Source organism: Orycteropus afer, unplaced genomic scaffold (genome assembly GCF_000298275.1).
Source record: "Orycteropus afer afer isolate SDZICR_OR568_19922 unplaced genomic scaffold, OryAfe1.0 scaffold00031, whole genome shotgun sequence".
Taxonomy (NCBI): domain Eukaryota; kingdom Metazoa; phylum Chordata; class Mammalia; order Tubulidentata; family Orycteropodidae; genus Orycteropus; species Orycteropus afer.
The window spans coordinates 4,300,742-4,314,414 of record NW_006921618.1 but is presented as its reverse complement, the minus strand read 5'-3'; the positions used below and the strand labels follow the sequence as shown (position 1 = coordinate 4,314,414).

Here is a 13,673-nt window from a genome sequence, read left to right as displayed (position 1 = left end):
ACAGGCAAGCCAAGGAAGCCACAGAGAGGCTCAGAGAGCCTGGCTCCCAGCTCTAGTCCCAAGAGTCAACAGGGTCCTGCCCAGGCCTGACTCACAAACCACTCCACTGAGGAAGGGCCACTTCAGTGTAAATGGAAAGAAGCATCCCCTGGGATGGGTAATGGGGGGACTTTGGGGAACTTGTGGTGCTGGTGACTCCTGTTCTACCGATGGTCTTCCTAGCCCAGACCCAGCCTCCCCTCAAGGCTGCTGCTGGCAGTGTGCACTCACCTTCCACTCAGGGCCCAATTCCACCATCTGCACCCCGGGGCAGTGGGGCCTTGGCCTCCCATCTTGGGGTGGCCTCACCCCCACCTCAGCAGCTTTGCCATCTTCCACCCCCTCCCAAGGGCACACAGCTAGGAGGCAGAAAGGAAGAGGGTCCCCCTCCCAAAAACAACTCTGAAGACCTCTGCTTCCTCCCCCTACTCTTGAACATATTAAAATGTGCAGCTTGGCTTCAATGCCCCCCTCAGATCTCCATGGCAACCGGGCAACATTCCAAGTCCAAGTCTGAATCCAAGTCCATCTGGTGCCAGAGGGGGGCTTCAGCATCCCCCCAACCCCACTCTTCCCCAGAGGGTGAGACCCAACATTCCACAGGGGGATGAGAGGGGAGGAAGAGTCAGGGCCTTAGTCCTCAGCCCCCTCCTCCTCCGGGTGGGGGATCCCTGGGGGATCCTCGGGCTCAGGGGTCTGGCCTCCAGGATGGGGATGTGGGTGGGGGTGGGGGTGGGAGCCAGGCTGGGTGCCCGGCCCATCCTCGCCCTGCACATAGACACTCAGGCCCTCGTGGCTGGGCTCCTTGCCGCATGACTGGCAGCTGCAGTGCAGAATCTTCTCCACCAGTTTGTCCACCCGGGGTACCTCTTCATGGCCAGGGCACTCCAAGGTCACCTGGGAGCATGAGAAAGAAGGGGAGGGGTGTTTCCAAAGGCCTGGAGAGAGCAAGAAGGCCCTAATGGTAAGAGTACCTCACTGGACCAAGAATCCCAGAGACTCCAGAATCCAAATGCCTACCCAGGAACCTCAGTTAGCTCTCTGTGTCCATTCAGGGGGTGGGAAAGTCAGTGGATTGAGTTCCTGCCAAAGCCACCTGACTTGTCTCCCCCGATCCAGTCCTGTTACCTTCCTATGCACCCCCAACAGCAGCCAGAGGGTCTCCTGGGAGAAAAAACCCAACTGTAGCCTACCAATGCTTCCAACTACATTTAGGAGAAAAATCCTGACTCCTTCCTAAGGCCACCCAGGACTGTCATGCTGCCCATGGCCAACCTCTCCACCCTTGACTTGCACCACTCCCACTAACTCTGGGATCAAGGCTTTGCACATGCTGTTTCTCTGCCTGGAAGATTCCTGCCCAAGCCATCCTCCTACACCAAACTTTGCCTAGTTAACCTCTACTCAAGGAGCTCTGGTGACATAGTGTCTAAGGCACTTGACTGCTAACCAGAGGGCTGGCAATTCAAACCCACCAGCTATGAGTCAGGTTTGACTCGACGGCACATAACAACAACAACAACAAGCCACTCCTCAGAAGGAAGGTTGGGCAATCTACTTCCGTAGTGATACTGCCTTGGAAACCCAAGGAGGGGTCGCTATGAGTCGGGTTCTACTCAACAGCACACAACAACAACAACAACCTCTACTCAACCTTTGGGTCCAAAGTCATATATCACTTCCTCAAAAGAGCCCCATCACAGACCTCCGGCACAGCTGAAGTTTGCTTTGTATGAACTCCTTAGCATCTTACTCTTTCCCTATTTGTTACGCTTCTAATTGTCCTTCCTTCCTTCTCTTCTTTCCCCCGCCCCCATCCCTTTTTTTCCTCCACATGCATTCACAGAGTGCCTAGGCTGTGCCCGCTCTGGGACACAAGGACAAGCATGGTTCCTCTAGGATCTCAGAGTCTAGTGGGGGAAACAGATGCTCATCAAAATCACACAGGTGCAAGTGTGAGCCAAGTGCTCGAGGCAGAGGCACACGGTGCTGTGAGACTATAGTAAGGTGCTGTGAGAACCACGGTAAGGTCATCTGATCCTGTCGGGCAATTCTGGAAAGGAAGCCTGAAAAAATGGCACTTGAGCTAAGAGCTGAGGAATGAACAGACATTAACGAGGTGAAGAGAAGAAAGCTATTCCAAGCAGAGGGAAGAACCCGTGCAAAGGCCCTGTGGAGGGAGCCAGCCGAGTAGAGAGTAGGTACTGAATGGAGGTAAGCTGGTATCAACGCCAAGCCAGTGAGAAGGGTGGGAGGCAAGATGAAGCTGCAAAGATGGTGAGCTGACCACACTGGGCCTGGTGGGGCATGGCAAGGATTTGGGTCTCATCTTTAACAATGGGAGCCACTGAGTGAAAGGATTTCAGCAGAGAACTGACATCAGAACGAAGCTTCGGAAAGATCCCTTGTCCTGCACATGTTGCTGTCAGATTTGTGAGCCATCATGTGGCAAGGATCACATCTGTTATCTCCAGCACAAGCCCAGGACCCTGCATACAGGGCCTTACTAAGTGCCTACAGCCCCTTGCCGTAACACTGGACCCTAAGGAGAAAGGACAGTCAGCGCTGGCTCTGGACACAGGCAGGGTGGGACAGGGCAGGTGGTACTCACAATCTCCCACATGGACTGGGACGGCATACAGGAGTCACAGTGCACCAGGGACTCTGTGGACTGCGGGAAGGTATTGGGGACGCTGTAGCTGAAGCACTGTCCTAGGCATGCCCTGTGGGAGGAGAGGTCACCGTGATTGTGTCACTGCGGGGGGAGGCAGGAATGGACAGCCTTGGTCCTCTTCCTCCCTTCTGGGCCCTTGTCCTCATACCCCCACCCCTACCCTTCGGTCCCACCTGTTCTGGATAGACTTGGCCTCACAGCCACTGTGGCCCACGATCTGGGTGATATTCTTGGCCTCGCACCAGGCACTCTTGTCCGGGAACAGTGCCAGCTTGTTGATAGGCGGTGGGGCAGCCAGCAGCATGGCAGGGAGGACAGCCCCCACCAGGACTCGAAGCATCGTGCCTGTGGCCTCCAGAGCCCTAGAACTGAGCACAGGTGGCAGGTGAAACCCAGCAAGGCCTAGGACGTTGGGTAGTAGGGTGGGAGGGTTACAAGCATGAGCTCTGGCACCTGATTGCCTGGGTTCAAATCCCAGCTCTACAACTTAGTAGTCAAGTATAACCTAGGACAAGTTATTTTTCCCCTCCATACCTTGACAATGGGGCTATTAGTAGCACCCACATTTGATGGGTATCATGAAGATTAAATGAGGTGTTACATGAAAAGCACCCTCCCTCTCTGTTAGCTAGTTGTCACTCTGAGGAGTAAGCTGTGCCTGATCCTCATCATGGTCTTTTCAACTGCCTCATATGAATGAAGAAGCTAGCCAATGAAAAAGATTGAAGGGGAATTGATGCACTTGAACTGTGGTGCTGGTGAAGAACATTGACTATACCGTGGACTGTCAGAAGAATGAACAAATCAATCCTAGAAGAAATTCAACCAGATGCTCCTGAGAAGCTAAGATGGTGAGACTTCAGCTCGCTTACTTTGAATATATCATCAGGAAAGACTGATTGCTAGCAAAGGACATCATGTTTGGGAAAGCAGAGGGTCAGCAAAAATGCAGGAAACCCTCAATGAGGTGGACTGACACTGTAGCCAAAGCCATAGACTCAAACACGGGATCATGAAGATGGCGCAGGACCAGGCAACACTTCATTTTGTTATCCACAAGGTCGTATGAGTCAGAGCTGTCGCAACAGCAACTAAGAACAACAAAATAGAACTTGGAACAAGTTGCTTTTCCTCTTTGCACCTCACCCTTTGTCTAAAAGACAAAGGTGGTTAACAGCACATATAGCAGAGGCTGCTGCAGTTATTAAATAAGACATTAAGTTTTCAAGCAATGTGTACCCTCGATGGCTGACTCTAGCATGTCGAGGGCACGGCACTTCAGTTGTCATCTTCCCATCTTCACGTTGCAGTGAATATTGTGCATCCTTGGCTGGCTGAGCCTCCAAATGGCATTTTTTTTCCTAGGATGACTCACCAGAGCCTTGAGCCCAATTGGGCTCTACACATCTACATCATTATCTTCCCATCAGTCCCAACCTGAGCCAAGCTGGAGCCTATCTTGGAGCCAAGCACTGCCTATTGGTAAATTCTCTGCTGCAGAATGATGGAGCAAGACCCTAAGAAAATACCAGAGTGGGCCAGGAGATGGCGCTGCAGGGCAGCATCATAGCTGAAAGAGTCTGCTCAGAGGAGAGCAAGTCTCCCAAAGTTCCCCAAATTCATCTTTCTTAAGTTTCTCTCATTGCCCCATCCTCAAAAACTTAGGTATGGTGGGGCTTCAGAGATTCGGAAATGAGCCTTTCATTGCCAGCAAGGAATCTCAACCCTCTGCAGATAGGACACTGGGGAAGCCCTGGACTAGGAGCCAGGAGTCTGCCACCTCCTGACTCCTACTGTTGATGTGCTGTGACCCTAGACACTCAGGCCTCAGTTTCCCCACCTACAACATGAGTGGGCTGCTCTAGACCAGTAGATTCCAAACCAGGTTCCAGATCATCAGAATTACCTGAGGACTATGGAGTGAAAGTTCTAGAATGGGCTGGGATTCATTTGTAACAAGCTTCCCAGGTAGTCCTATTGCTCAGCCAGGCTTGGGACCCACTGGATGAGAAAATCCTGAGGGACCGTTCCAGCTCAGACAGGCTGGGATTCTGTGTCTTGGGAGAGTCTCCAGAAGGGGCTCTCACTGCCATCAAGTTGATCCCAACTCATAGCAAGCCCTCCTTGGGTTTCTGAGGCAGTACCACTACGGAAGTAGATGGCCCGACCTGCCTTCTGAGGAGTGGCTGGTGGATTTGAACCGCCGGCCTTCTGGTTAGCAGTCAAGTGCCTTAGGCACTACGCCACCAGAGCTGCCCCAGAAGGGCCTAAGTGAGGCTGAATCTGGAGGATGGTATTGGGGTCCTCCAGAAGCCCAGCACAGAGTGGGGATGGCAGAAGCAGGCACCTGGTAAAGTGCAGGGTGGGGGGAAGGTCCTGCCTGCTCCTGCAGTGGAAACCTCACTGGAGCAGCGAGCTGACTCAGCTCAGCTCCCAGGAAGGGGGCAGCCAGACTGCAGGGCTGAGACCTACATGGGTTCTCTCCATCCAGCAAGCCCCCCTCAGCTCCATGCCCCTTCTCACTGAAGGAGGTCTCCAGAAGCCCAGATGCCCATCTCACTGGATTCCAATGCTTAGATGACTCCTGCTCTCAGCCCAGTAAGGAGTGTAGGAAGGCGAGAGCAGTTGGAGGTGGTCAGACAGTCCGCCCCATCCCAAACGAGCTTACAGCATGGTCCAGGCTCACCCACACATTTCCGGTCTTGCTCACAAGATCAACGTAAAGCCCATATTTTCCACGGAACCACATTCTAACAAAGTAGAATGGGTTTGTTCTTTTTTTAGTTTTTGTAGTTGTAAAATATATATATATATATATATATATATATATATATATATACACATAAAGGGAGAAAACAACATTTGCCAATTTAATGTTTTTCACATGTACAGCTCAATGATGTCAATTACATTAATCCTGTTGTGCAACCATCACCAATATCCATTGCTAAATTTTCTAGAACAGGCTTGTTTTTAACTGCCAGCCTAACCAATGTGTCAAAAAATTTAGCATCCAGGAGCCTTCCTCACCCTACCACCTTCTTGTCAAGGTCCGACCCCTGCACATCAGAAAAGGGCAAGAGACTGACTTAAGGCCAGAGCTCACCAAGGCCCTCCCTAGAGTGGACTGACCCCCTGTAAACCTCAGAGAGTTCTGGGAATGTTGGTCCTGCACCTGAGCCTGCCATCCTGCCTTGGGAGGAACACATCAGGCTGGGCCAGAGGAGAAACTAGGGTGGGAAGTGACATTAAGGTTTACAAAGGATTAGGAATGAAGACTGGGATGGCAATAAGAATAAACAAGACGAGCCTTTGTGTCTGGCATGGAGTTGGAATTAGGGCCAGAGGAGAGGCTAGAACTAAGGCTACCAATTAGGATGAGGTTGAAGTTGAACTGAGACTGGGGTTTGAGATGCTAACAAGGCTTATCAGGAAATGAGATAATAGACTTTTTAAGAATTGCAGGCCTAGGGTTGGTAGCTGGTTATTAGGGGCAGGTCACAGCCAGAATTGAGAAGAAATGGGGTAAACTGAGGCAGAAGGCCACCTCTCTTATCTTCCTCTCTAGTAAATATATGGCTAAATTAAGTGTTATGGGCCACAGAGGGAGCACTGGAACCCAATCCATCAGTTCAGGTCTCTCCCCAAACCCAGGGTACTGGCCAAGGCCTCAGAGGAGGAGGGGCTAGGGCCACCAACTGACTCTGCCAGGCCAGCAGCCTAAGCTCCAGCACACAGGCAGGCTCCTGCCAGAAGCTCCCTAGATTTGAACGCCAGCCCTCCCATCTCAGAGCTATGTAACTTCCGGAAAGTAAGTTCACCTCTCAGAATTCCTTCCTTAACTCAAATGGGGAGTGCAGCACCTTCTTCCTTGGACCGTGACTACAATGATTAAACTAAGGCACCCAGCACCCAGTAGGCACCCAAATGAGGCCAGGTCTCTTCCCCGTGGGGGGCTTGAGGAACTTCCCAGACCGGGAAGCTGGAGGTCCTGGGATAGGCTGAGCAGGCAGCCCAGCCAAGGCTGGGCGCTGGGGCAGGCAGCAGGAAGGGTGCCAGGCACAGTCTCTCCCACACACATTTTCGTTCAGGACACACCCACCCTCCTCCTCACCCTCACCCCAGCCCCACAGAACCCCTACACTGTTCTCTCTCACACCAGGGTGGGCTCTTTGCTAGCTGGGTAATTTTTTATTGGTTTATGCTACTTTTATTTTTTTAAGCAGTAACTCAGCTACTTTTTAAGTAGCAGTTGGACCTTCCTTCCTGAGACTTGAGAGCCTCACCCTCAGATTCTCATTCCTTCCTCCCCACCCTGAAGGTCACACAGCAAGTCATGGGACTCCATGGATGCCAGGGTAGGAGAGGGAATCAGAGACTCCTGAGCCAACTCTTTGCTTGGCAGTGGGATGTCCCACAGCCTCACAGCAAGTCCAGGCAAAGCAATGCCCTTCCCCGAGGCCATGCAGTTCCCTGTAGTTTGGCCCAGGTTTACTGAGCACCTTCTAGGAGGGCAGGGAGGGAGGTGAGGGTGAGGATGGGGGAACTGGGGTCCCAGCCCCTACACCTCTTCCCAGGAACTCAGACCCTAGAGTAGAAGCCATCTGTTTTTAGCAGTTGTTCTCAGTAGGGGCAGGCAGAGATGGCAGTAAGGGCAGAATAAGGGTAGGAGGAAGGAAGCAGAGATTCTTAATTCTGAATTTACTGGGAAAAAAAAACTCACAGCTATCAGTTGAGCCAATTCTGACTCATGATGACCCTATGTGTTACAGAGTAGAACTGTTTTTCTTTGCTGTAGTCTCTATGGAAATGGATTGCCAGGTGTTTCTTCCTTGGCACTGCTGGGTGGGTTCTAACTACCAACCTTCAGATTAGTAGGTAAGCACAAACTGCACCACCCAGAGACCTAGTCCCTATCATAATCCAGGATAAATTGGACTAATAATGTCAGGGCCTCAAGCAGCTGGAATGGGTTATGTTGTTGTTAGTTGTTGTTATGTGCTGTCGAGTCGGCCCCGACTCATAGCGACCCCTCCTTGGGTTTCCGAGGCAGTATCACTACGGAAGTAGGATTGCCCAACCTTCCTTCCGAGGAGTGGCTGGTGGGTTTGAACCGCCAGCCGTCTGGTTAGCAGGCAAGTGTCTTAGCCACTATGCTACCAGAGCTCCTGGAATGGGTTATAGCATTTACAATTAGTTAACAATTGGGGGTGGGATCCAGGAGAGACCAAGGGAGGGAGGTCCTGGCTGAGTTACTGCCTGCCTAAGCAAAGGAAAACCCAAATCCACTGCAGTTGAGTCAATTCCAACTCACTGTGACCCTGCAGGACAGAGGAGAACTGCCCCCTAGGTAAATTTTTACTGACGCAGACTGCCACATCCTTCTCCCGTGGAGCAGCTGGTGGGTTCAAACTATCAGTCTTTTGGTTAACAGTCAAGTGCTTAACCATTACACCACCAGGGCCCCTTAAGCAAAAGAAAGGAGGAGAAATTATGAATATCAGCTGCTTCTCTTCCCCTATCTCACAGTAATGGGCTAACTATGACCTGGGCACTGTTTCAAACACTTTTACATACATCCCCTTATCAATCCTCACAACAACCCCATGAGATGATACTATTCTTCCCCCCACTTTAGAGATGAAGAAACTAAGGTACACAGAGGAGAAGAGATTTGCTTGAGGGTACACAATGAATAAATAGGAAAGCTGAGATTTGGACCCAGATAGGAGCGATTTAACCACCGCATTACCCTCATATTTGAAGAGGGACATGGAAGAGGAAGACCAAAGAAACAGAGAAAGAGAAAGCATCCAAGGGACCCTGGAAACGGCCCCGGGCTCCTCATCCCTCGGAAAGGAGTCTGGAGTGGGGATGAGCGGCCAGGAGCCGCTTACCTGACCCCGTCCCAGTGGACTGTGCCTTTTTTCATATTAGCACTCTATACAGTTCAGCCACTGCCTGGGTTGGAGCCCTGGAAACCCAACGGACCAGAGTTCAAATCCCAACTCCCAAGCAGACAAACACACAGCCATGGACAGATCCCTGGGTTCTCCGAGCCTCCTTAAAAGTATAGCTTTATCCTGCCTCACAGAGTTGTTCTGAGGCTTCAGGGAAGGCATCCTTAGCACAGGGCCTTCTCTCCCACACCATTCACTCCCAAAGCCACGCCTTCCAATCCCTCAGCTGCCTAACACATTTGGGGGCTGGCACCCACACCAAAGAGAAGTGCCCCAGGGAAAACATCATCTCACCCAGTTCAGCATTGTAGAACCTGAGGCACAGGCCAAGGAGGTGGTCACCCAGTGTCTCCCACATGGGGGAGGAGAAGGCAGTGAAAAAACACTGAAGGTCCCACCTTGGCAGTTTTTTAAGAAGCCTTTGTTCAGAAGGTCCCTCGGGAAGGGCAAAGAGGTAGGGTAGCCAGAATGCAGGTCAAGGTAGACACACACAGACACACACACACAAACAGGCCTACCCCAGACCTACCTGTGCCCCTACAACACATCATAACATACTCCATACCCATGTACACAAGCATATACATACATAAACATGTCTATATACAGAGGAGTGGCTAGTGGGTCTGAACTGCCAACCTTCTGGTTAGCAGTCAAATACCTTAGGCATTGTGCCACCAGAGTTTCTTATATGCATATCTAAACATGTTTATATACACACACAGGAGCTCTGGTAGCATAATGCCTAAGGCAGTTGACTGCTAACCAGAAGGCTGGCGGTTCAAACCCACCAGCCACTCCTCGGAAGGAAGGTTGGGCAATCTACTTCTGTAGTGATACCGCCTCGGAAACCCAAGGAGGGATTGCTATGAGTTGGGGCCAACTCGATGGCACATAACAACAATAACAACATACACACATAGGGACTCTGGTGGTATAGTGGTTAAGAGATTTGGCTGCTAACCAAAAGGTCAGTGGTAAGAACCCACCAGCAGCTTCGCTGAAGAAAGAGGAGGCAGTCTGCTTCTGTAAAGATTTGTTGTTGTTGTTGTTGTTGTTGTTGTTATGTGCCGTCGAGTCGGCCCCGACTCATAGCGACCCCTCCTTGGGTTTCCGAGGCAGTATCACTACGGAAGTAGGAATGCCCAACCTTCTTTGCGAGGAGTGGCTGCTGGGTTTGAACCGCCAGCCTTCTGGTTAGCAATCAAGTGCTTTAGCCACTATGCTACCAGAGCTCCTCTGTAAAGATATACAGCCTTGGAAACTCATTGGGAGTCGCTATAAGTCAGAACCAACTCGATGGCAGTGAGTTTGGTTTGGTTTATATACACACACAGAAAACATGCCTATATACATTCAACACACACATGCACACACCCCAGGCCTTTACAGTTACTGCTCCCAACAACCCGCCCTGTTGGGGAGCAGATGGAAAGGGAAGGGCTTGAGATTGCTTAGTAGTGAGACAGGCTTCTCCCCAGCTTCACATCCCAACAAACTCTGATGGTTCCACCTGTGAGCTCAGCATCCAGGTAACAGCAATACATGCAGTAGGCAGGTGGGGTTTGTGGTCTGTTTTTCAAACATCAGGCGAGATGCTCCCCACTCTCTATCCCCCTTCCCTCCATGCCCCCCATTCCCACACACACACATACACTAAGCGCAAGGTCTGGGTCTCCTCCATTAGCCGCAACTGGCTGTGACAGTCCCAGGTTCAAATCCTAGTTCAGCCAACTTAACTTTCTGTGCCTCAATGTCCTCCTCTGAAAAGTGGAACCAGTGACAGGACTCTCGGGGTCTAGGCCACTGCTATGACTTCTGACCCTTGAGGTCAGCTGGTATTTGTCTGCATTCTGTAAGGGATCTTAAAAGCTTACTTGATTGTTTACTCAAACTCACTAAAAACTCACTGCCATCAAGTTGATTCTGACCCATAGCAACCACCTTTGGGTTTCCAAGGCGGTAAATTTTTACAGAAGTAGATTGCCCAGTCTTCCTTCCACAGAGTGGCTGGTAGGTTTGAACCTCCAGCCTTCTGGTTAGTAGTCAAATGCCTTAGGCACTATGTCACCAGAGTGTAGAGTACTAGCACTAGCATTTTTCCTGGTAAATTGTTCGGAAAAATCTCCAGGAGAAAAAAAAGCGGGGCCAGTGATAATACCTACCTCATAGGGCAGCTGCAAGAATTAACCTGCAAGTTAACATGGAGAAGGTATATCATAGCCAAGTCCTCAGTAAATGTTACCATTATCTTGAGCTTGGAGTCACCCTGGCCTCTTATCCTCCCTGCGCTCTACCCACATCTCCTGCCTCCCACAATCTCCTCCGAGCCCTCCCTTCCTTCCCTCTCTGTCACCAGATCCTGAGAATATCCAAATCTGGGATTGCATCTGCCCTATGAAACTGCATTTAGGGGATGAAAGTTAAGCAAATGCAATGATGGATGGGAAAGGGTTTATAAAACTGTTGAGTACTGCCAACACTGTCAGTGCATGCCAGGGTGGGAGCTTACAGGAAGATCCCACAGAGACCCTAACCGGTGGGTCACTGTGGGGACAGGGCTTATAGAGACCAATCCCCTCTAAAACTAACTTCAGGAAAACAGGCTCTGCCCGCTACCAGGCTAGGTACACTGCCATGTGGCACGGCACAGAGGGTGTGGCATTTGGGGCCACAGCCCTAGGCTTGAGGATCAGGGAGGGTGGGGCAAAGGCTGCAGGTCTTGGAATGAGTACAGGGACTTCCTTGAATGGTGCAACTGAAAATGTCAATCTGGGAGGGGGGCAAGGCAGGGTCAGGCCTGCAGATAACTGCTCACATGGAACAGCTCAGTGGGGGTTCCTGGGCCCGCACTGGGGGTCAGAGGGCAGGTTCCACCCCATGGAGGTCCACTGACCCACTATGTGCCTGAAGGCCAAAGAGTAGAATGGCTATAGATAGAACCACCTGCCATTTGGTTTATCTCCCTAAGCCTCATGTTTGTCCCTATAAAATGGAAAGCTTGGCCCAGGATTGTCCATTTTAGCAGATTCCCTTGGGAAGAGTCTGGCTGCAACATGTTAAAGCCACTGTGATTCCACAACCCCAGTCTCACCAAAGGCCTCCTTCCTTCCTTCCTTCTGGGTTGGGCAGAGCCTCAACCAACCGTCCAGGTAGTGGACACAGAGCCACACAGAGCCAAGCTCATGTTACTCCACCTGCCCGCTTCTGCCAGGCAGCTCCACCTTCCAGCTCTGGCTACCCCTGTGCTTCCTTCCAAACCGAAGCCCTCCCCACAGACCCTCCTGCCTGCAGCCCAAAAGCAGTCTCCAAAACACATCCCTGCTAGTGAGCCGCAGGGCCTGGGGACATCTGCTCAGCAGCAGTCCCGCTGAACCCTCACAGCATCCCCAAACCGTCAGACCCTACAGGTGGTGGGGGGTGAAGAGAAGGCACTTAGTCTGAAGTTGTACTTTAAAATAAGGATGAGTCCAGTCCAACTCGAGGGCGCATAACAACAAACAACATCTCTGGCTAAGGCACTCACTTCCCTCCTCCACCCTTCTCCTAACATCCAGGCCCTGCAGAGAAAGGTCCAGCTTGCAAGGCTGGCTGAGCCGAGGTGGGGGTCATCAAGGCAACCCTCCAGCCTCAGCATTTTCTTTGGCCTCAACTAAAAGCAAACCACGCCCAAGAAGCGCCAAGCAGCCCCAAGCATCTGGGGTAGTTCCAGGGGGCTGGAGTTTAGACAGTAACAAAGCAGAGGGGATCCTTGTTGACAAATTGCTTCCCCACCCCCACGCCCCGCCCGTGCCGTCTTTGGCTTCCAGCCCTGACCTCTGTTTTCTAGGGGTTCCGGTAGTTACAGGATCGTGGCCTCCAGCTGGAGGAGGGCCTCAGCAAGCCTGCAAATGTGCCCTTCTCTCCATATGCCCGCCAATCCCCTGGCCCCACCAAGGCAAGCAGCTGCCCCCTTCGCCGTGACTTGTAAAAGACCAGAATCGCCCCGCCCAGGGAGGGGGACGGGCAGGTGGCCGGCAGCGGGGCCCTGTTGTCCAGACGGCCTCTCAGGGGTGGAATTCTTAAGGAAACTGAGCCCCCGGAAGGGCTGGCTTCCCCTGGCCCAGAATGAGCTCCAGGGATGACCCAGACCCGGCCCGGGGGCAGGTGGGAGGTAGGGGGAGCGGTCTTGGTTCTCCTACCCGGCCTAGGACACTATTTATAGACGCAAAGGGGAGTCCCCAACACTGGGAGATTGTCTGAATTGGAGGGTGGAAGGCCAGGGAGACGCACAGCCACAAAGTGAGGCTCCCACAGAGGGGCAAAGCGGAAGGAAAGAGAAAACAAAAAAGGTTGAGACAAACTCAGGGAAACAGAAAACGGAGGCAGAAGGGGAAAACAGAAAGAAAGGGACAGACCCAGGGAAAGAAAGAGACGGAAATATAGAGATGGAGCGTCACAGAGAGACAGAGACAGACTGGGAGACAGAAAGGGACTACAGAAAAGAAACAAAAAGGAGGAAGAACGTACACAGCAGAGAGGCTGGGGGGCGGCGCGGGCGCCCAAGCAGAGCCCGGAGGACGCGCGAGCCGGGAGACCGAGCCTCTCCGGGAGGCGCTGCCCAGCGCCCTCGCGAAATGACCCACCCTCTACCCGCTGTGCTTTCGACCGGGTAACGCATCTGCCTCCCTCGTATTCTCTGGGCCACGGAAACTCCTACCAGAAATGGAAACCTGAGGCGATCTGGGGACAAGCTCAGGGCGCAGTGGTGCTCCCCTGGCCACCTCGAGCCGCGCCTGCGTCCCCCAGCCCTGGCGTACGGAGGCGCCCAGGCACCCCCCGGACCCTCTGGGCTCCCGGGCTCCGCAGCAGCGCCTCCACATCGCGCCTTCAGCTGCCGGACAGACCAGGGGACGAAGCTCGTTGCCGGAGGCAAGGCGCTGCCCCCGCGACCGAAGCCTTTGGAAGCCGGGTGCCCGCATACCGGCCCGGGCAGACTTACCGCGCGCGCGCGGCGGGGA

At 52.5% G+C, this 13,673-nt stretch overlaps 1 protein-coding gene across 1 annotated transcript; it reads right to left on the bottom strand.

The window, feature by feature from the left end:
* Positions 1-672: 672 nt before the first annotated feature.
* Positions 673-12,008, bottom strand: NBL1 (NBL1, DAN family BMP antagonist). Its single transcript, XM_007935648.2, has 4 exons — positions 11,950-12,008; positions 2,887-3,081; positions 2,651-2,762; positions 673-936 (listed from the first exon to the last, which is right to left on the bottom strand). The coding sequence occupies exons 2-4, from the start codon at positions 3,051-3,053 to the stop codon at positions 673-675; spliced, it is 543 nt and encodes a 180-aa protein (XP_007933839.1). The 5' UTR covers positions 3,054-3,081; positions 11,950-12,008.
* Positions 12,009-13,673: the final 1,665 nt, after the last annotated feature.